Consider the following 24775-nt stretch of genomic DNA (forward strand, 5'->3'; position numbering starts at 1 on the left):
TGAAAGAAAAAAGCCCCCAAAGGGAGTGGCAGTATTAGGAGGTGTGGCCTTGTTAGAGGAAGTGCTTCACTGTGGGTGTGGGCTCTGAGGTTTCCTATGCTCAAACTACACACAGTGTGACAGATCATTTACTGTTGCCTTCTGATCAAGATGTAGCCAGCACCATGTCTGCCTGCATGACTACATGCTCCCCCACCATGATGATAATGAACTAACCCTCTGAATTTAAACTACTTCAATTAAATGTTTCCCTTTATAAGAGTTGCCTTGGTCATGGTGTCTCTTCACAGCAATAGAAACCATAACTAAAACATCCTTTCTTGAAAAACCAACCAAACAAACAAAACAAAAAAACAACCAATCTTACTGGATAGGAATTTTCTTTGTATTTAACTCACTTGGTATTTGCAGAACTTTTGGTCCTGTGGAATTGTATCTTTAGACATTCTAGAAAAATTTCATGCACTGTTAATTTAAATTCTTCCTGCCTCATTCTCTCAAATTACTTGAAAGTTTAATGATGATCTGTAAGACTTCCTCATTGCATAATCTGCCCTCCATTCTACTGTCATCAGTTTTTACTTTCTGTCCTATCTTTGCATACTTCCTGCTGGGTAGTCTCTTAGGTCTTCAGGTTCACTAATGTGATGTCTAACTTGCAATTAAAACCATTCACTAGCCATCAGAATTATGAAAGTCTTACAGCAGTTTTAGACTATGTTTCTTTTTTATAATTTCTTCTGTCAATTCCCCAGCCTTAAGCATGCATACATACATACATACATACATACATGCTTAGTACTTTTAATCACTGTAAAAAAATTCTATTATCTGGATCCCCTAGGAATCTAATTCCATAGAATATTTGTCTTTGTACTTTTAACCACATTGTCTTAAATTTCTGTACATATATTTTAGATGATTCTTCAACATTATATATGAAACAGACAATTTCAGACCTAGTTAGATACAATGTAACTGTTAAGAATGTTTATAATTACTTCATAACTTTCAGACAGGACAAGGAGAAATCAAGCTGGTACTAACCTAGAAGTCTTCCTAAAGGCTAGCTTTCATAGTTACTAAAAGGGACAATGCAGTCTACTGGGAAAGAAAATCAACAACTGTCTTACCAAACTGTGAACTCTGTGAGTTACAATAACCAGTCTGACAAGATATTCCCATAGGTGCAATAGTGATGTGAATGTTACGGAAGTAATCCACTACTTTCTGACTGGATTTAAGGACCACTCGACAGGAGGGAACTCATGTTCGGTGCTGTAAACCTGGCCAAAGACCATTGCCAGGTAGCTCACAGGCTCTAAGGGAGAACGTATTACTGTTATTTTGCTTAAGTAGACATAGTATCCAACTGTCTTCTAAACATATCTTTATACTCAAAGATTAGTGCAGTCTTCGTAAGAAAAGCTTCTTTTTATAGTGAATGGAAGTTGTGGTGGTTTGAATAAAAATGGCCCCCATGGGCCCATAGGGAGGGGCACTATTAGAAAGTGTGGCTTTATTGAAGGAGGTGTGTCACTACAGGCAGGCTTTTAGGTCTCAAAAGCTCAAGCAAGGCTTAGTAGCTCACTCTCTTCCTACTGCTTGCAGATGTAGAACTCTCAGCTCCTGCTCCAGCACCACGTTATCCTGTATGCCACCATGCTTTCCCCCATGACCCAACTAAATGCTTTCCTTTATAAGTCGTGGTCATGGTGTCTCTTGGCAGCAATAGAAACCCTAACTAAGACAGAAGTTAAAACAGAGATTCATTATTGGTCAAAAATGTAGAGAATAAGTGACTATGAATGGAGGAGTGCTTATCCTTAAATGGGACAGGTATATCACACCCCTTCCCTGTAAGGCTCATAGAACAATGAGGAATTGAGGACAGAAAGATGATTAAAGAGTCCTAAGTAGGGAAGGATGGGAGAACAGTGCCTGCTGGACCTGACAGGCCTGCTGCACTCATGAACTCACAGCAATGATGGCTGATTGTATAAGATAAAGCCAGTCAACACCGCAGCATGAACTGGGAGATCATGAGGCCTTATATCCAGCTGAGAAGCTTGGGCAATTGAAGGTTGCTGGGGAAGGAAAGTCAGTTTTCTTCAGAAGAATGGTCACTGATAGGTTGCATTAGATATCCCCACACCCATGAACATATTGGTGGTACTAATTGGATTCAATGAATTACCTTTTTTAAAAATGAATACATGAAGTTTGGAAGGGTTACAGAGTGGAGGGTGATCCATGATGACTTGAAAGAGGGAGTAGGGTGGTTGTGATCAAAATAATCATATACATTTATGAAATGCTCAAAGAGTGTGCGCGCGCGCATGCGCGCGCGCACACACACACACACACACACACACACACACACACACACACACACACACACACACACACATTTTAAAGGCACAATAACTGAAACACTATGGAGCCTGAATAAAAACACAGAATGGGCCAGGCAGCAGTGGCACATGCCTTTAATTCCAGCACTCTAGAGGCAGAGCCAGGCAGATCTCTGTGAGTTCGAGGCCAGCCTGGTCAACAGAGCGAGATCCAGGAAAGGCACCAAAACTATACAGAGAAACCTTGTCTTGGAAAACAAAAAAACAAACAAACAAAAAAACACAGAATGATATAAAAGAAGTAATAAAACCATGCATACATGGCCATCTTTCAAAGGGTGCCAAAACCACATAAAGCCAAAAGGAGAGCATCTTCATCTTCAACAAATGGTTTTGGAATAAATGGGTGTCAATTTGAAAAAGGATAAAATATGAATCTTATTTTAAACCACACATACATACTTCAAAATAAAGACTAAAAGCTAAAAGAAACAAAAGTGCTCTCTTCATGACACCTGTCTTAGCAGTAATCTTTGACTATAACACCAAAAGTACAGGCCACAAAACGAATACCAATTTAAAAATCTTCTGTAAAGCAAAGGAAACAGCAGAATGAAAATGAGAACCAAGAAATGGGTCAAAGTGTCTGAGAAATATATACATGAAAAGGTTTTTGTTTGTTTGTTTTGTTTAAAAGAAATTCTCCAAGTTTGAAGCCAGACTGATCTACACAAGCAGTTCCAGGCTAGCTAGAGCTATATCCTGACATAATTAAACTCTGTGCCCGCCCCCCCCCCATGCACCTTTCCCCAAAAGAGAAAGAAAGGGGGTAAGTTCTAAAATTTTGATTAGAAACTATTACAACTCAACAGGCCAAAACAAACAAAAACCAAATAAGTAATCCAATTAAAAACATACAAAAGACTTAAATGGGCAGTTCTCCAAGGCCATAAAAAAGATCCACAGATATACAAAGATTGTTCTTAGCATTTCCATCATCAGACAAATACAAGTCATAGACCATATCTTACACCTTGCTGCAAAGGACATTATAATAAGGAAACAGATGATGACAGGTGTTAGTAGTGGTACTAGTGGCAAGTGACATGAAAAGGAGTATGGCAAATCCTTCAAAAATTTAAAAACTACCCTATGATCCAGCCATCCCATTTCTGGGCACTTATCCAAAAGAATTAAATTGGCCATTCAAAAAGGCAATTGCTTGACCATATTCATAGTAGTACTATTCACACAAATCAACAGGTGAAAATAACCTAAGTGTCTATCAACTGATGAATGAATAAAGAAAACACAACATATGTATACACACACACACACAGTAGGATATTCTTCACTCTTAAAAAAAGAAAATAATCCTGTCCTTTAAGGCAACATGGACGGAACTAGAGCTCATTATGCTAAGAGAGCTGGGCCCTGAAAGGACATTATGTCATGGATATGAGGAGTCTAAAGGAGAGGATGGTGATGGGCAAAGGCAACAGAGACTGTGAGGAGGGACAAATAATGGTGAAAGGTTGATTAGTGAATAGGAGTACAGTTAGAGAAGAAGTTATAACATGCTAGTGTACAGTGAGGTGACCAGATAGGAATATACTGTGCATTCTAAGAATTATCTTAAATAAAGGTTTGAGGAGATATAAAAATTTATATATGCATTAAAATGAGATTGTATCCACTAATATGTATAATTTTATGTTTTCAACTATAAGTTAACATAAACTTAATCTTAAAAACAAAAATGCAGTAAAATATCTAAGAACATTTTTATTTAGACAACAAAAAATAATATGGAAAACTGCTTCAAGCTAAAGTTTAATAAAGTTTTTCTAATTAAAGCCAGGAGTACTATTAAAGACAACAGAAAAATGAAGGCAAAAAGGAAAATGAAAATCTAAAAGCGCCCCCCCCACGTGTACACATGTACATGATTTAATAATTGTGAAAAAGAATGAAGTAGTAAGATCTGAGACATCAGACTCTCCACATAGAAAAATGCATAATCTTATATTATCCACTGAAATAAATGTAGCACATACTAGAGAGATCCATCTAGTTTACAACATAAAAGAATTTCAGACTAGGGCCAGAATATTACAAAGAGAATTTCTACCCCTGAGCACCTCTAAGTCCTCGCTGACATTGGATGAGAGCTCTATGAAACCTCCAGACAGTAGATGTTTCGTGAACGCAGACAAGCATACTCCAACAGCACACTCAATAGGCTAATTCCCGTTTCCTTAAATACAAGTGAAAACTGATTCTTCAGAAGAGTAGATTGATACTGCAGGAAAGTCAAAGGATTTTAGAGGCTTAAGATGTATCTATCTCTTATTTATCTCAGCCCTCAGAAAGTTAAGGCAGAGGACTGTCACAGTCTAAAGTGAGCCTGGGTAACACAGTTAAGTTTCAGGCCAACCTGGACTGCAGAACAAGACACTGTCTAAGTCCTCCCACCCCAAACTGAAAAGATCTGGCTTAGATTCAGGTTTGGGAACAACAACTCAAAAACAAATCAAGCTTCAGCGAATGTTAAAAGTTCACTCAAAATAACATTTTCTGAGAAATATGATAACGGGAGCATTGCATTAATTCAATCATGTAGCAAGCACTTTGTCATCACATCCTGGACTTGAGAAAAATAAATAAAACAAAACAAGATAAATGTCTATCAACTGATGAATGATCCTTGCTGTAAAGAAAGTTATAAAAGCAAATAAAGGTTATAGTAATGATATACTTGGTTAAAAAACTGGGGAGAGGCTAGAGAGATGGCTCAAGAGCTTAAGAGCACTAGCTGCTTGTGGTGATATTTTATTTGTGCTAAAATGTGGTATTTTACTTGTATGTTAATAAATAAAATTTGCCTGGAGATCAGAGGTCATAGCCAGCCATAAACAGAAGTCAGGCGGTGGTAACACACACCCTTAATCCGATCACGTGGCAGGCAGTCTCTGTGTGTTCAAGGACACAGCGAAGGGTGATGATACATACCTTTAATCTCAGTACCAACCATAGAGACCTGGAGGTCTATATAGACAGGCAGTGACGAGGAAGTGATGTGGCTGGGCTTAGAGCCAGTGAGAAGGCAGAATAGCAAGGCAATAAAGACGCAGGTTAGACAGGAAGAAGTTCTCTTGGGAAGCTACAGCGACCTGGTGAGCTAGGGTTAGTTGGCAGCTATTGCTCTGATCTCTACGGCTTGCACCCCTTTATTTGGCTCTGTGTTTCTTATTTAATAAGACTGTTTAAAAATTCACCTATAGATGCTTTTCCAGAGGACCCAGGTTTGATTCCTAGCACTCACAGGGGAGCTAACAACCTTCTGTCTATAACTCCAGTTCCAAGAGATCTGAAACCCTCTTCAGGTCTCCAAGGGAAGTACACATAAATGGTACAGGAACATGCATACAGGCAAAATACGTAAACACGTAAAGTGAAAAAGAAAAGGAAACACAGCCATGTAACTATACAGCCAAGGGACATTGCTAGTCTACCAAAGTAAGTGCTGGGGGAAAACTGCTGCTTGACACTAAGACCCAAAAGATACTAGAATTATCATGACTACAGCTCTATGTGGAGCACAAGCAAATGAAGAACTCCGTGTGCAGAAGGCCTAGGGTAGATAAGGATAAAGTTCAACATAAACAAAAGTGAAAATTGGGGAGGTTGTATGCACTCCAAAATAAAAAATAATATTAAACGTATTGAAAATAAACTAATCAGGCAGTGGTGGCGCACGCCTTTAATCCCAGCACTCAGAAAGCAAAGCCAGGCGGATCTCTGTGAGTTCGAGGCCAGCCTGGTCTACAGAGCGAGATCCAGGACAGGCACTGAAACTACACAGAGAAAATCCGTCCCAAAAAACCAAATAAGTAAGTAAGTAAGTAAGTAAATAAATAAATAAATAAATAAATAAAACTATTATCAGTGTCAAACTGGTATTTTTCTTTTCTATATTCCCTAAAGTAACGACAAATCACAATTTAATGATTGAAAGTATTATTAAAATAGAAATTTTGGATAAAAAGTGCTAGGGTTAGGTCTGTAGCTCAATGATAGAGCACTCACTTAGCCTGTCCAAACCCTTGGTTCAATATACAGTAAACAACAAAAACTTTGTCATTGATCATTTATTAGGATTTTAAGAGATTATTTTGTTTTCACTAAATTCTTAGAGAAGTCTGTTAGAATAAGTTATCCATTAGAAAAGAAGGCTATTAACATCCTACTTTAAAAAGTTATTGATTGTGGTCAAATATATTATAGTAACATCTGTAGAAAAATAACTTTGTGCTTGGGGTAGCCAGACCTAACTCATTAACAAGCCATCAGACAAAAGAGTATTAAGACAGAACTAGAAAGTGGGAATTAGGTACAAAATCAGTATAGATCAAAAGACTGGAACTATGGCCCCATGGATGGCACAGAGCTGATCCATATCATGCTGCTGTGCTCCCGTCAGTCACAAGACAATCAGTCACATTAACCAATCATATTATTTACTAGTATTCTAAACTTAAGACACAAATCTCAGAATCCTTCTCAATGTAATATTGCAGGCAACCAACTGAAACTAATATGCATCCAGACAGGAATGCTCCTTAAATTTCATTCAGAATTTCAAAATTGAGTATAATCAACTGTACATATTATAAAAAGATAATTTGTATATAAATTGTGTTCAAGTTTTAAAAATATTTGTATAATTGTTTTCTCTGAAAAAGTTTATTTTAAAGTAGTCCAAGGGTGATTTATCATTTTCCAGCCCCAGTTAAACATGCAAGACAACAGAAACAGAACAATAAAGTATAACATGCTGCAAATGTATTTATATCTAACAAATAATAATCCAGCTACAAGTACATCTTTAGACTATTTTTAACCTAATATAAATAAACAAGTCTCTTACCTTTCCTCTGGAGTATCTACATGAAATGTTCTCTCTATAACAGTGGTCCACTGAAGACATCTGATAATAAATGTATTTGGCTTTGGTCGCTCTGTTTTCATTAACTGGCATTCTATAAATAAAGTCAAATATCTCTTTAAATACACAGGTACTTAAACCATTAAGAAAATAGACGACAACTACATAGTGCTATTCTAAACAGAACCCACTGCAACTGACAGCTTTTCACAGATTCAAGGTTATTCACAACCTGACCTTAGTATTTCTTTCCAGACCACCACCACTATGACCAGTTCAACCAGCTAAACGAGACTCTTCAATTTTTCCCAAACACATCATGTTCTTTCTTGTACCCTTAACTTTGCTTCAGCAGCTTCTACTATCTGAAACACCTATTTATTTTACTCCTATCAATTTGCAAGCCTCAACTGTTGTAGCAATACCAATCCTTTAAGGTCTAGGTGAAATCATACTCATTATTTATTTATTCACTTATTTATTTTTTACTTTGGGACACAGACTTGCCACTTCCCCCTCTATAGTTTCCTTATTTATAATTATGCCCTTTGTTTTTCACTTGACATCATATTATAGTATCAAACATCTTAAGAAGGTAGCTTTTACTCTATGAAGACTTCTGAAAAAAAATAAACTGCTTGTAATTCTTGGTATCCACAGTCACTAGAATCAGTCAGTCATGAACTGATCAGATTCTGTTCAAAGAATATCTAGGAAAACTTCAAAGAAAAGAAGCATGGTATAATGGTTAAAAATATGAATTTTAGAGTCTCACAAGGGAAAGGAAAGCAGAAGCCACTTCTAAAAGGCAAGCCAAGTAAGACATGGGCAGTCTAACCCTTAAGAGCCCATAACCCTCACAAGCCTAGAACCCAATTATGAGTTTGATAAGACAGTGATTGTTTCAGGTGATGGTTCAGGGTTAGAGAGAAACCCTACTGTGTTATTCTATAAGACTGTTAGGGTAGTGGCAAGATACCATCTTAAAAGAGAACCTACTGTCAAAACAAACAAGAAACTGAGCTCTTCTGGGAGACTGTATACAGGGAGCAGCCATAGATCAGGGAGTCTTAATTTGGCCTACCACAATCCCATGGTAAGACAGTTGTATGGAATAAGGATCAGGTGCTGAAAAGTAGCAGAGTGTAGAGCAAGAGGCACCAATAAGATGAGGAAGTGCTGGGAAGAGATCTCATTAATTGAAAATCACCTTGGAGAGACCAAGAGCTCTAAGCCTGAGGTCTGCAGGAAATAAAACTCTGGAGCCACCTATCTTAAAGGTACAAAGGCAGGTATTCTGCCTGCAAAAAGCCCAGTATTAAAGCTGACTCCAATAGTTTCAACACACTTGGAAAACATCCACTAGCTAGGTATTAGCCACTTCTGGAGCATATAAACTGAGAAAAGGGTAGTATTTTGATAAGGTTTGATAACCTGCCCAGCCCACAGACTGTAAAGTTAAGTGTGGTGTGTAGAAGTCCTAGCATATGACCAAGAATGGAAGCTATCGAAGTGAAGACCGTTTTGACAGACATCAGACACTTATCCATTACAGACTCAATAAAAGCATACACCAGAAAGACATAAAAGTTCACTTCAAAAGACCCTCCCTATATACACACCTGGCACACTACAGTTTCCAAAGACACACAAAGAAGCTGATGGATAATTCACCTCTTCTTTTCATCTTTGCCTTTCATTTTTTTTAAAATAAATTTTATTAAGATTTTTATTTAGCGTATTTGTTACATTATGCTTTTGACTTTTCCTTTTTATATAGTACTCTAATTTTATATAATTCATTGTTGTTCACCCTTTTTTCCTTCTCCTGATCTTCTGTTTTGCTTCTGCATAATTCCCTCCAGACTCCCATTCTCTAATTTTAATAATATTTTAACTTGAATGCATTGAATTAAAAAATACATTTTTACATTTTTTCTTTACTTCTCTTCCTTCATTTACCTAATTTTGTTTATGAAAACTTCATCACTGGTAAATCTTTTCTTCTTCTTTTTCCCCTTAATCTCTTGCTCTTTTCTAACCCTTCATAATATTCTTTTCAATTTCTACTTTTAATTTATTTAACCTTTCTTCTCCTCAATTTCTGTCCTGTCCCTGACTGTAGTAGCTTGAATGAGAATACCCTCATCTGTTCATTTGTTTGAACGCTTGGTTCAAAGTTGGGAAGGATTAGAAAGGCCTTGTTGGAAAAGGTATGTCAGTAGGGCTGGGCTTTGAGGTTTCAAAAGCTTACACCTCTCTCTCTCTCTCTCTCTCTCTCTCTCTCTCTCTCTGTCTCTCTCTGTGTGTGTGTGTGTGTGTGTGTGTGTGTGTGTGTGTGTGTGTGTGTGTGTATGTGTTCTCTCTCCCCCTTCCCTCTGTCCCTCCCTCCCGTCCACCTCATGCTTCTGGATCAGATGTTCAGATGTAAACTCTCAGCTAGTGCTCCAACACCATGCCTGCCTGCCTGCCTGCCTAGTACCATGGTCCCTGTATAGATAGATAGATGGTCATGGACTCTAAACCTCGGAACTGTGAGACCCAAATTAAATGGTAAATTGCCTTGGTCATGGTGTTTTGTCACTACAGTAGAAAAGTAACAAAGATATTGACTTTATTGTAATAATTTTTTTTTTTTTTGGTTTTTTGAGACAGGGTTTCTCTGTGTAGCTTTGGTGCCTGTCCTGGATCTCATTCTGTAGACCAGGCTGGCCTCAAACTCAGAGATCCGCCTGCCTCTGCCTCCCAAGTGCTGGGATTAAAGGCGTGCGCCACCACCGCCCGGCTATTGTAATAATTATGTCCATACTTATTCTACTAAATTTTTAACTTCATAGTACATTATAGTAGTTTCCATTTGCTGTTTTATGGCCATTGGTATATTAGTAGGCTTTAATAGACATTAAGCATATGTCTGTATTTCTATGACTTGATGCTGTTAAAGTAGCTTGGTTTTTGTTCTCTAAGTTGTACTAGAGATTAAGCCTTCAAGAGTAGTTGCTGGATATGATCATCAAACAAAACCATAAGAAAAAGCCACAATAAGAGACATGCAAATTATAGCACAGAGACACAAGAAATGTGAAAAACTAAGGTATCATGATTCCTCCAAATGACTGGTGACACATGAACTACCAAAGTACAATATACTAAAATATAAAAATGGGAGATGAAAATACCGTAAGTTTACAGAAAAAAAGACACGAAAAGGTATTAAAAGCAAGCAGATGAATTCAATCCAGAAACCATAGTCAGGACTATGTGAGAAAAAAGAAAAAAAAAAAAAAGAAAATGTAAGGGGAGTAATCAGTAGTATTTATAAAAAAGCAAAATAAAAGAAAAACTCAAGAAAACTGATGAGGGGGGTTGGTAAACTGGAAATGAAAATTATTTAATGGGGACCAAAATATCTCAGAATTCTGAAATTCAATCAAGGTGGCAAATCTATTAATCTATAGAACAGAAAGATCTGAGATAAACATTAAAGGTATCAAAAATGTATTTGATGAAATTATAGCAGAAAACTTCCCAAATCTATAGACATCCAAACACAAGAGATGTTTAAAATCTCAAACAGATATGGGAATCTCTTCAAAACACAATAAAGTCAAACTGTAAAATAATCCAATGCAAAGAAACAATATTAAAAGCTGTATGGGAAAAACCTCCAACGCACAAAGGCAAACATATTAGAATTTAGAATACAAATACTAAATTTTTAAATTATTCCTGTGTGCAGGCATGTGTGTATGCACAGTATATGTGACACACGCGTATGACTGTGTCTCTGTGGATATGTGGAGCCCAGAGAAAGGCACTGGGCATCTTTCTTCTCACTCTCTGTCTCACCATCTCAAGAGGGAGCATCTGCTTCCAACCTGAAGCTTACTTTCAAACGTCTGTTAAACTGACTCTTACATTAGGCAGTTACACTAGTTAAGCTTCTGGGGAGTAACCAACTACAAGTTGAATTTCAAACACTCTGCTTACTTTACACCATTCTGAACCACAGATGACAAAGTTTGTTCAAAATTCTAATTTTTCTGCAAACTTGAAAGCCAATTAACAGGACTGTAACATGCCAAATCAATATATATAATCTCCAAAAGAAATTTTGAGAATTCATCTGTTCAGATTATATCAAAAAGTTTAAGATTTTATTTCAACCCTTTTAATCTTTTAACTACTAATTTAAAAAATATTCTACTGAGGCTGGGCATGGTGGCAGAAATCTATAATTCTATTACTCAGGAAACAGAGGCAGGTGTATTTCTGTAAGTTTGAGGCTAGTTTGGTCTACAAAGGGAGTTCCAAGATAGCCAGGGATACAGATTGAGACCACCTCCTACCACTCAACGAACTCAAGATTAAACAAAAAATTCTGATAGTCAATGTAAAAAATCATAATATATTCCATTTATCATAAACATATACATAGTTTATATTGAATAATTAAATCATGTCAGCTGAAAGTTTATTTTTAAACTTCTAAGTATAATATTTTTATTTAATACATTTCCTTTTAATGTTTTCACTACTGTTCAGACAAAAAGACATGATGTCCAATTATAATTCCACCTTAAAAGATATTCATTTAATATACTGAAGATAGGTAAAGGCATTGCCCAATGGAGAACAATTCCAGCACAAACACTGAATGGTCATTATGGGCCACATGCCGCACTGAGTGGTTCCTGAATGTTTCTACCTCAAAGCACAAACCTAAACACTGTTATTATGCTCCATTTTATAAATGAGCAAATCTATTAAGGCTCAACTAGCTAAACAACTTATTCAAAATGCACAGCTTGTGTGAAACTGTTTAAAGATGTATCCCAGAGCTGTCTGAATCCAAATCCCATGCTCTTCTGAAAAGAACACACGTGCTAAAAGATTGTCTTTAAAAACTGAGTAATCTTGTTTGGTAATCACTGCAGGTTGCCCCATCATGATCCTGGTACACTTGCTCACAGAATCCCTCCTCTCTCTCTCTCCTACTGGACTCCTGGAGCTCTGCCTAGTGTTTGGTTGTGGATCTCTGCATCTGCCTCCATCAGTCACTGGAGAAAAGTTCTGTGAAGACAGTTAGGATATTCACCGATCTGATCACTGGGCAAGCCAGTTCAGTTCAGGCACCCTCTAGACTATTTCTAGTAGTCCAAACTGGGGTCATCCTTGGGGATTCCTGGCAACTTCCCTAGCACTGGGTTTCTCCCTATCCCCATGATATCCCTCCATCATAGTATCTCTCTATCATTGCTTTCCCACTCCATCCCTGTTCCAGCTCGACCATCCCATTCCCTTATGTTCTCATCCCCCAGCCCCTACCCTCAATTAACCCACCCCTCATTCCTAGTTCACTCATGGAGATCTCATCTATTTCCCCTTCCCAAGGTGATTCATGTGTCCCTGTTTGGATCTTCCTTGTTAGCTAGTGGGAACTCATGAAAGTTGGATCAATGGCTGTGGAGCCTGCATGGGACTAGACTAGGCCCTCTGCCTGGCTAGACAATTGTGTAGCTTGATCTGCTTGGAGGGGCCCCCTGGTGGTAGAATCAGAATCCATCCCTGGTGCATGAGGGGACTTTTTGGAGCCCACTACCTATGATGGGATACCTCATGAAGTCTTGAGGCAGGGAGAAGGGCTTGGACTTGCCTCTACTGGATGTGCCTCCCATGAGAGGCCTTGCCTTCTTGTAGGGGGAAGTAGAGGAGGGTTAGGGGGAGAGGCTGGCGGAGCGGGGGACAAGAGGAGGGAAGAGGGGGATCTTTGATTGATGTGTGAATGAAAAATTTTCTTAATAAAAAAAAAAACTGAGTAATCTGTGAAAACAAGGAGGCTAGACGTAGTCCACCTTGTTGCCCTTTCTATTCCTTCTCTGGGCTTGGTTTCTCTCCATCTATGATATCTTTTTCTTATGAAGAAATCCAGGATAATTTTCACCTGCTAACAATATTGGAGGAAAGAAGAGGTTGGAGGTCTTTTTTTATCCTGGCTCTGACACTGAACAAGGAAGAATAGGATAAGGAATATTCCTGGCAGAATCCTGCTCCAGGGCACTGATTGTTTCTCAGGTAAGGTAGAGTCAAGGAGAAAGACATCATTTTCTTTGGATTCTTTTCGTGGCTGGGTCTCATCCTGTACATTAACAATTAAGTTGATGACAATAAACATGTTTACTTACTAATGGCAAATAACTGATTCCTAAACTTGTCTACATTTCTAGTTACAGCTATCTGAGCCAATTACCTATTATCCAAAGACAACATATATTTTTTCACATAAAAGAATGGGGATTAAATAAGTCCTTATTCTTTATTGAATAACATAGTCAATAATGATGAGCCTAAGATCAGGTTACTAACATTATTTTCTATTCTGGCAGGTATTTTTCACTTTATGACCTCTATTCCAAACTGTACCATTTAAATTACTACTTTGGTAGTTGCATGGGATACTATTTGTGGCTTTAAATTTTGAAACTCTCAAAATTTACCCAAAGCACATGTGAGAGTCAGCATTTTCACCATCCATAGTTTTCATACTGTCTATCCACAACATCCTGCCTTTCATGAAACAAATACATCTCTTAAGAATTTTCTAGAATAACCATTCTTTGCATATATGAAATTGCTAGTAAAAATACACTGTGGTAACTTTGAAACAATAATTGAAACACAAAAGTGACATGCAATACTTTACTGAGAGAATCTTAATAAGAACACAAACATTTAGTAAACTCAAAATAAGGAATTAGGCACAATTTTTTGTATTTTTTTAATTTATTTATTGCAATAGACTAGCCATAGCCTTTAAAAATCTGATATGTATTAAGTAATCTACAACTTTAAGTTGTATTTTTTGTGTATTACATTTGTGTATATATTTTAAGTGTATATTTTGATGACATTTACAACAAAATGCAATTTACTACTTTAAATATTTTTTTCTGTTTAGTACATTTTTCCCCTTAAGATCTCATGTACCCCAGGCTGGCCTAAAACCACACTTTTTAGCTGAAAATGACCTTGAACTTCTGTTCATCTTGCATTTCTACCATGAGTGCTAAGATTACAACCCTGCACCATCAGATCCAATGTGACAAGCTGTTGGGACTAAATCTTGGGCCTTGTGAATTCTAGGAAGGAAGTCTATCAACTAAGCTATTTTTGAATCTTACACCAGAATTTATTCAGCTCGGTCAGTCTACAACAATTTTGCTTATTGCTTAGTCATAGTAAAATTATTTATAAGAATAAGGTGTTATTGATGGGGAAGTAACATACAACATTGTAAAGTCACAAAAACATGGAATAGTTCACATGGTAAGCAATAAATATGTAAATAATACAAATTACAATGAAATTTAAAAACAATGACTAAAATAGTGCTTAGATATTATATGTATATTTTAAGTTATCTTATTAGAATAGCCTATAGAAATAGAAACTATCAGCATGCATTTTGGAAGCAGTAACTGTTGCTAGTTAGATGATTCAATTATCATGAACTATTCTGGCATGTTTCAAAAGCACTGCCATTTTAAAACATACAAAATATCTAAAAATGCAACCATGGTAATAGATTCTGAGTGCATGGGTTGGGGGTGAGAGAGAAAGACAATGACAAATTGGTCCAAAAGGACACTGAGACTTCATAGTTGGAAGACTATTGTGCTGACAATTAGCAACAGAGGAAGCAGAGCACAAAACAAATGAATGAAAAAGGCTGAACTTGCAGTGAAAGGCCTTATTATAGTGCAGAAACATTGTTATAATAAAGGGGCAATGTACTCTCCTCTATGGAACTTCCAAACAGCACCCCAATCTCTTTTCTCTTCCTCTGCATTGCATTTTTTCATTAGCATCTGCTTGATTATGTATTATTTCCAACCCAAAACAATTCCTCTATATCGTTTCTAAATACTGAGGTTGAAAGGCCCTTCCTTCCACTCTGGCCTTAGGCCTCATTTAACATTACTAGAAATATAACAAATGTTTTTAAATCAACAAAGACATGGGAGGGGGGCAGTAAGGCAGTGATTTAGCACTAACAATTCTGGAGAAGCGACAAAACATGAGAACCTCAAATACAATTTGCAAAAATGATAACTATAAAATTTATCAAAAATATCCAGAGGGTCTTTCCTCTGAAACTTAATGTCTGTGCTGTGACTTCTGTTGTAACTGGAAGAGCAATGCTGAAAGCTTTATGTACTAGTGATTTCCCTGCATTGTTTCACTTTCCTCAAGTGGGAGGAACTGGAAACTCCAAGAGGTATCTTTATATACTAGATGAGAGTGACAAGATTCGATCCTAACACTAGTGAAGAGGCAGGCACAGAAAGCCCTCACCTTCTGAAGTCCCCACTAGAAAATTTTCACCCTGAAGCCCTAGGCAGGTGGACATGCTGCAGTAAAGAGGGAGAACAGAATGAGTACTGTCTCCAAAGCCCAGCTCTATCATTGAGACAGACAGGTAGTACCATGCTGCAGACGTGGCTTTAAAAAAAAGCAACAATGAATGTGTACAATGTGTAACAGGCAAGTGCTTAATTAGTGGTAATTTTTTATTATTATTAGTCTCAATTGTATAATGATTTAAAAATTTAAAATCAAGATTTTTTTTTAAAAATAAGGACTTTTGAGAGGATTCAACTAACTCCTTTATTCTACATATGACAAAATTCTGATTTAGGACAGTTATGCGATCTGTTCAAAATAACACAGTATTTTCTTTTTTAAAAAAACAAAATAATCAGAGACCTGATGGTGAGATCAGCATTCACCCTGATCTACCCTAATAGGCTTATATACTCAAATCTATTTTGAGTATGTAAGAGTCTGTGTGGATGCACCATGTATCATACCAGGAAGAAGACCCCATTTTTTTTTTTTTTTTTTGGTTTTTCGAGACAGGGTTTCTCTGTGTAGCTTTGCGCCTTTCCTGGGACTCACTTGGTAGCCCAGGCTGGCCTCGAACTCACAGAGATCCGCCGGCCTCTGCCTCCCGAGTGCTGGGATTAAAGGCGTGCGCCACCACCGCCTGGCGTAGACCACATTTTTCTGTGGGTATTGACTACTCATTACTTGAAGAATTTTAACTCCACATGTAATCAAATTGAATTAAATCTAAGAGTTAAAGTTACTTGCTTTGAGACTCTAAGAACATTTTAAATCTCTATACAGCTGCTTTATTATCTAGTTTTTCTTTAAAAGCAATAATATTTAAGCCATGTTTCTTATGGTAAATATATTTATAAAAAGTAAAATAAGTAATACATAGTAGGTTTTTTTTAATGTCAATTCTTTCCATACTCAATTCCCCAATTCCCTATGTATCAAACTTTAATATGGAATTAAAGCACCAATTATGATAGGTACATAATCATGATTCTAATTATTATTTTTTAAACCATATACAATCTCTACTTTCTAGAAACTAAAAGTTTAAGCTGCAAAACTGATTTACTGAAAAGCAATAGTCAAGGACTAAATCAGATAAAAGTATATATACTCAACCAAACATCTTGTATAGATTTTATCAGGTCATAACTGACTGCAGTTGGAAAGTAACAAGCAGAATTATTTTTACCATTCAAAAATGAAAGGGTATCATACAAGGATCAGCAATAATATAAGACAACAATACAAGGATCCTGCTCTGCATCAAAGTTGGCTTGTTATATGGTGCTTTATACATTTAATAAATTCTGGCCTGAATAACTGAAATATATTGACCTATCAATATGAAATTCAGTGCAAAACAAACTCTACAGTAAGTCTACCAGGTGAAACTTGTTTTGTATACATTGGTTAGATAGTGCTCAAACCATCCTCTCTCTACCCACATTACTACACCATTCCTACAGAAAAGAAAGGTTTTGTTTTATGAATGAAATATTTCAAGAGATATCTATCCTTTCCAAGTTAAAAACTATAGTTAAAAACATTTTTAGTTTAAAAACATTGCCCTTAAGATGGGATTTGAAATACAGTATTTATCTGTGTCAATAAAATTATTTTATAAGTTACTAAACAAGACAATAAATAAGGATACTAGAGAAATTGTATACGAAACACCAGGTAAGCTAACAGAATTCCTAGGGCCTAACTCTGGCTTTGGAAAAACAAATATCTGGGGTAATTAAAGCAATCTATTAACTATTTCAAGTGGCATGTTTCTTTCTTTAAGGTATCCCACTGCGATTGTTAATTTTATGTCAACTTGACACAGGCTAGAGTCACCTGAGAGGAGGGAACCCCAAGTGAGAAATACTTCCATAAGACTGGTATGTAGGCAAGCCTGTAGAGCATTTTCTGAAATAGTGATTGATGTGAGATGGCTCAGCCCACTGTGAGTGATGCCACCCCACAGCATGTGGTCCTGGGTTCTATAACAAAGCAGGCTAAGCAAGTCATGAGGAGCAAGCCAGTAAGCAGCACCCCTCCACGGCCTCTGCATCAGCTCTAGCTTCCAGGTTTCCGTCCTGCTTGAGATCCTGCCCTCACAACTTTTGATGATGATATGGAACTGTGAGTGAAATAAACCCTTTCCTCCTCAAGTTACTTTTTGTTATGGTGTTTCATCACAGCAATTATAACCCTAAGACATCCTTTTCTTCCAGTATTTTTTATTCTATATATAAACAGGAAAACGACATACTGTCGCCAAGTGTCGCAGCACAGGTGTGTGGATTTACATGGATACTTGGAAAGAAGACTCAGAGGCACCTTAAGAAAGAATCTAGTCTTTCGTAGATGCAGGGGGATCCAGCCTCTAAGGACTGAAGCACTTTCCCTTAGCCCAGGGCATTTTTATTTTTCTCAATGCTTACTTACACTTTAGCAAGTTGATTTCCATATGCTCAAAACAACCTGAAAGGAGCTCCCGAAAATACAATGTCAAGTGCAAATTCCTGGATTTACCAGGTACCATGGCTTGCCAGGTTTCTTGAACCAAGTTTTGCATAGGACTTTGTATCCTTGGGAGACTCTGACGCAAGACTCACATAGGGTGGCAAGAGAAACAAAAGGTATCAGTTAAACAAAAGATGGATTACAGCTAGGTGCTACTCTCTGGAGCAAGGCCAAGAGTAGCCCAGCAGGAATGCAGCCACAACATACCATGGAGCTCTGATTCATTCCTGAGCATTCCATATCCAGTTAATTCAAGAGGGAAGACATTCAGCCCAAGTTTCTGAGAAATGATTTTTTTTAATTAGATTAGTACTGTTACCTAGAATTCAGTCTGTCCTTTAAAATGTTACTATTTCTCTTAATCTCAATCTATAATGAATCTTCCTTTCCTAAACTTCGTATTTTTTTTTTTTTTTTGGTTTTTTTTTTTTCAAGACAGGGTTTCTCTGTGTAGCTTTGTGCCTTTCCTGGAACTCTTTTTGGAGACCAGGCTGGCCTCGAACTCACAGAGATCCACCTGCCTCTGCCTCCAGAGTGCTGGGATTAAAGGCGTGCACCACCACCGCCCGGCAACTTCGTATTTTAATTATAAAACCTACTCCAGATTTTAATCATAAAACATTTCAAGCACTAATCCCAAGTGTCACAGAGCATTTTTGCTCCTATATTCCAAAGTCTTTAGATCCAATGACTATTACCTGCTATCTGTGGAGTACTGAAGTTAACACAGAATTCCAAGTTTGCACTGTGCCAGTTATGCACAGAACTTCTGGCGCTGACAGCTATCAAATAAGCATGTCACAATTCTCTGAACCTTTTCAAATGGGAAACACATATTTACCTCATAGCATTGCTGTAAGGATTAAATGAGACAACATTATCTAAAAGGGTGTGGCACGTAGTAACATTTTTTTAAAAGTCGGTTTCTTCCTTCTTTATTTCTCTGAGTACTCAGTACATTGTTGAGAACACAACACTCCCAATAAAAACTTTCTAAATATTCACTAGAACTTATGTTTCCTAAAATATGTATTTACATATTGTTATGGCTAATCGTGGTTTTCAACTAAACTAAAACACCAAGCAGCTGGCCACACCAGTGAGAGATTTTTCTTGATTAGCTTACTTAAGGTGGGAAGACTCACCCTAAATCTGGGCCACACCTTTTAGTGGCGGCCCACATAAAAGGACACAAAAGAAAGAAGCTTTTGCTTTTTGCTTGCTTGCCTTCACTCTCACTAGCAAGTTCATCTATCCTGTTGGTAACTGCCATCAAGAGATAGCCATTGACTACTTGGATCACCCCTTAAAGTACTCTAATAAGTCTCGTAATATGGTTTCCACTCTACTAGCTCTGTTCTTATAGAGACTAAATACACATATTAAATTTGATAATACATATGTATTATGTTAACACACATGATAAGCAGTTTCACAGAGTATATGTATGCAAAGTTGTTATTTAGGAACACAAGAGCAAACAAGGAAAAAGTTAATGTCAAAAGTACTTCAAAGTAACTCAGTAACAATTACAGACAGATCACTGTGGGAACGTTGTGGCAGAAAGACAAGACTAGGAACAGACGAAGCTGCTTCTGCTAGAGTCTACTTCCATCCTGGTATCACAGGTTGTAAAATGATGGGGCTTACCAGTCCTGGCCTGCTTTCCTTAAAACCATTACCTATCACATCCTTTCCCTTTCTAAAGCAACAGTAAGTAATTCAATTACAAGCAATTTAATTTTAATGTCTTCCCAATAGATAGTAAGCAAGAGTTTCTTTTAAAAGATTCAGAAAGACACTGAAATACTGTGAAAAGAAAAAGGCAACTTCTGACTATACAGGGGTAAAATTTGCCATGTGGGCACTCAGCCTGCAGAAACTTGATCCTTCAAAAGCCATTTGACTAAAGTTATACTGTCACTTTCTGATTTATTTTTAAATAAGGCATCTTATTTCTTATAGTGAGATATACCTACTATTAGGCTTAATTTCCTATTTATCTAAAAGTTTACTCACAAATGGGAATAAGAACACATCCAGTCTTCAAAGGATTAAGTATATAAAATAGTCTAAGAAGGCATTCAGAGTAAAACCACTTATGAATGTACATGGCACTGAACTTAAAAGAATGTGGCAATCTACATAAAAAACATTCGTGGAGGGCTAGGTACCTCACCAGCAGTTTCCAAATATGTGTTAGGTCCTGGGTTCGATCTCCACCACTATCACAATAAAATTATGGAATATTAAAAACATATATAGAAATATTGAAAATATATAGTATTGATATAATTTTTATTTTTACAAGTGTTTATGGATAAGTAAAAAAAATAGTAATAATTCAGTTTCCCCATGTGAAAAATGGAGCAACTCTAAGATTGTTTTTTTCTGAGAGAAGGAATGGTATTTGCACAATGTTCTTGCATTGCTTCCAAGTATTGCAGAAAAGAGACTATCTGAACATAAGAAACCAATTAGAAGACTGTTAACATAATCTAGGGAGAATTAATAAAGACCTGAGCTGGCTGGTAACAGAAAGAGCTGACTGACTGAAGATATACATCTACCACCACACAACATAACCAGTTGCTCAAGCAAGGTATTAATTTCTGACTTAAATGCTTATGTAATTAATAATACCTTTCCTTCTTCCAAACCCCTATCATCCAGAGCTTCTGGAGATATTTTATTTGTGCTCTAACAAATAAAGCTTGCCTGGAGATCAGAGTGCCAAGCTAGCCACTAGAGGCCAGGCAGTGGTGGCACATACCTTTAATCCCAGCACTTGGGAGGAGGAAATAGGAAGTGATATGGCTGGGCAGAGAGAGGAAGTGATAAGGCAGGGTGGAGATAGGAGCTTGGCCCCTTTCAGTCTGAGGATTCCTAGAGGTAAGAAGTCTTTCTAGTGGCTGGCTGCTCTGCTTCTCTGATCTTTCAGCTTTCACCCTGATATCTGATTTCAGGTTTTTATTATTAGAATTTGAGCTACAAGGGCTCATGTTAACAACTCAAAAATTAACTCCTAAGTAACCATAGCTAATATATGTTGCTTCTTTCCTAAGTTCTATGGCATTTATTTTCTATACAAATTAATTTTGGCAACTAAACCCATTTTTTTCTTCCCCTACTATGTGTGCAATGTTAATACTATCCAGTATCTATGTCAAATTCCTATATAAAAAACTTCATGCTCTAATCCTGTAGGCATCAAGTAAAACCATCAACAAACCTTTAAAAATGAATTCTTCTGAACTCTCATAATCCACAGCCATGTAGGTGTAGCAGGAATCTTAAAGAGTCCTTATTAATAAAATCAAACTTGAGGCCAGTTATTGGGGTGAACACTGGAAGATCAGAGAGCCAGAACAAGCCACAGCTACCTCATCTCACCGGATCCTCAGCTGGTCTTGCTTCCTCAGACTGGAGGCCTCTGAGTCCTCATCCAGAATGGGTCTCAGCTGAATTGCTGCTCAAAAGCCTGAATGCTTAACCAGGCCAAATGCCTAACCAGCCAAATGCTTCTAGTTTCTGGTCCTCATGCCTTATATACCTTTCTGCTTTCACCACTCCCTGGGATTAAAGGCTTGCTTTCTGGGATTAAAGGCGTGAAAGGTCACCATGCCTGTCTGTATCCTTGAACACATGGATTTCTGCCTCTGGAATGCTAGGATTAAAGGTGTGTGCTACCACTACCTATCCTTTATGTTTAATATTGTGGCTTCTCTGTCTCTGACCCCAGATAAGTTTAATAGCATGCACAATATTTGGGGGAATACAATACCACATGTAGGCAGCTTATGGCTCTCTAGATGTACCGCGTTTATGAGATTTATGCTAAGTCATAAATCTCTCTCCGCATATATCTTGACTGGATCCATGAACTAATTTTTTATTCATATCTGAAATCTATATCTAATGTTTATTCAGGCATAAAGATGATTTGGGTGGTTTTAAGACTATAATTTTCTACTTTCAAAACAAGGAAAAAATAGGTTAGATAGAAAACATTCATTTTATAGCCGGGCGGTGGTGGTGCACGCCTTTAATCCCAGCACTCAGGAGGCAGAGCCAGGTGAGTTCGAGGTCAGCCTGGTCTACAGAGTGAGATCCAGGACAGGCACCAAAACTACAGAGAGAAACCCTGCTGTTTTTGTTTTTTTGTTTTTTTTGGTTTTTCGAGACAGGGTTTCTCTGTGTAGCTTTGCGCCTTTCCTGGGTCTCACTTGGTAGTCCAGGCTGGCCTCGAACTCACAGAGATCCCCCTGGCTCTGCCTCCTGAGTGCTGGGATTAAAGGCGTGAGCCACCACCGCCCGGCTGAAACCCTGTTTTTAAAAACAAACAAACAAACGAACAAAAAAGGAAACATTCATCTTTAAAAAATTGTCTAGAAATGTAGTTGTCCTCTTTTTTATAGAAGATATTAAAGGAAAGTCTTGGAAGAGACATTTTCAGGATGGACCAACACTTGCAACACATAAGGCAGAGTTCTTTAAAAAAAAAAAAAAAAGATTTATTTATTTATTATGTATACAGTGTTCTGTTTTGCATGTATCCCTGTAGGTCTGAAGAGGGCACCAGATTTCATTATAGATGGTTGTGAGCCACCATATGGGTGCTGGGAATTAAACTCAGGACCTCTGGAAGAACAGCCAGTGTTCTTAACCTCTGAGCCATCTCTCCAGCCCAGGCAGAGTTCTAAGAGGTGCTTCTTGGGACAGCTGTTGGTACACCCTGCTTCCCACACCACGCACAGTAAGAAGGAAGCATGTAAAACTGGATAAACCTGAAGACATCTAGGCAGTTACTCAGTCTTCCATAGAGGAATTATTTCCAATTTGAAGTTTAAGAATCTAAAAATTCAGTGAAAAGATGATAGCTGTAAATATCAGAGACCATGGCTATGGGACAAAAAAGCTACTTTGCTTAAAATACCTGTGACAATGTGTGTTTTTAGCAGTATTTTTCAACCCAATACATATATTTTCTCAATGATGACTTCACTCTAAGATTATCAGAAATAAGTCAAGTTTTAGACTTATACTTTCCTTTTTTTTTCTTTTTTTGTTTTTTTTGAGACAGGGTTTCTCTGTGTAGCTTCAGAGCCCATCCTGGAACTTGCTGTGTAGACCAGGCTGGCCTCAAACTCACAGAGATCCACCTGCCTCTGCCTTCCAAGTGCTGGGATTAAAGGTGTGTTCTACCACCGCCCGGCTGAGTTATACTTTCCTTTAAAAAATATATATATAAATTTCATCTCTACTTCACTGCATTTAGAAGGCACCTCATTCACAATCCATGTTTGATTTAATACATTCAAACTAGAATAAAGGTCAACTGTTGTTATCTACATCCTCTAGTCCTTCATGAATTTCCATTCTGCATGCTAATGGGTACTTAGCAATTTAAGTACTGGTTCTTATTACTCTAAATCTATGAAAAGTGAAGATGAAAACTGTCTGCTATTAGTAGATCTTAAATATTCCCCCAATACACATAATGGATGCTTGGTGCTTAGCCTGGAGCCCTTGGGAGATGGTGGAAACTTTAAGCAATGGGCCTGCTGGGAAGTTTTTCTGTTACTGGTATCATATTCTTGAAGGTAGTTATAGGACCCTGGTCCTTCCTCTTTTTTGTTCCCTGGTCGTAAGGTAAAGCATTTTACTCTGGTACATGCTTCCACCACAAAGCAGTGTCTCACTATGAACGCAAAGCAAAAGGATGAACCTATCTATCATAAAGGACAACCTCAAAAGCTATGAGCAAAGAAATCTTCCTCCCTTCAGTTGCTTCTTTTAGGCATTTTATCACAATGAGAAGATAAGTACATAATACATTAATTAACATAATATTCTAGTATGAAGGGAGGGAAAAGAATAACAGTTAAATGATGGCAGAGTATGTGGTGGTATTTTGATTGTGATCTAACAAATAAAGCTTGCCTGAAGATCAGAGTGCAGAGACACTAGTTAGCCATAGAGGCCAGGCAGTGGTGGCACACACCTTTAATCCCAGCAGGAGGGAGAGTTAGACAGATCCCTGTGAGTTCAAGACCAGATTGGCTACACAAGACTGATCCAGTCTAAAAGAGAAACAGAGTCAGGCAGTGGTGGCACACACCTTTGATCCTAGCACTTGGGATCTCATGTGTTTAATCCTAGCACTAGGAAGGTGGAGACAGGAAGTGATATGGCTGGGCGGAGAGAGGAATATAAGGAGGAAGGAGACAAGAGCTGAGAGCCCTTTCGGCTGAGGATTTCAGAGAGGTGAGAACTAGTGGTTGGCTGCTCTGCTTCTCTTATCTTTCAGCTTTCACCCTGTATCTGACTCTGGGTTTTTATCATTAAGACCAATTAGGATTCGTGCTACAAGAGTATTGCAAGAATTTTTTTAAAGATTCATTTTATTCTTACTTATGTATGTGAGGGAGTTGTTTTGTGCCAGTGGATGCAGGTAACTCATGGAGGCTGGAGGCATCAATTTCCCTGAAGCTGGCAGTTATGAGTCAACTGATAGAGGGCCTGGGAGTTAAACTCAGGTCAGTATTATGCA

At 37.6% G+C, this 24775-nt stretch overlaps 1 protein-coding gene across 3 annotated transcripts in view; it reads right to left on the bottom strand.

The window, feature by feature from the left end:
* Akt3 (AKT serine/threonine kinase 3) overlaps window positions 1–24775 on the bottom strand; it is a 256790-nt gene that overhangs the window by 98872 nt on the left and 133143 nt on the right. For all 3 annotated transcript variants that reach the window (XM_052737751.1, XM_052737752.1, XM_052737753.1), the window contains one exon: window positions 7285–7396. In XM_052737751.1, the coding sequence (XP_052593711.1) occupies window positions 7285–7396 (112 nt within the window). The remainder of the gene's footprint in view (window positions 1–7284; window positions 7397–24775) is intronic.

This window comes from Peromyscus californicus, unplaced genomic scaffold (genome assembly GCF_007827085.1).
Source record: "Peromyscus californicus insignis strain IS unplaced genomic scaffold, ASM782708v3 Scaffold_14__1_contigs__length_90479793_seg_2, whole genome shotgun sequence".
Classification (NCBI taxonomy): Eukaryota; Metazoa; Chordata; class Mammalia; order Rodentia; family Cricetidae; genus Peromyscus; species Peromyscus californicus.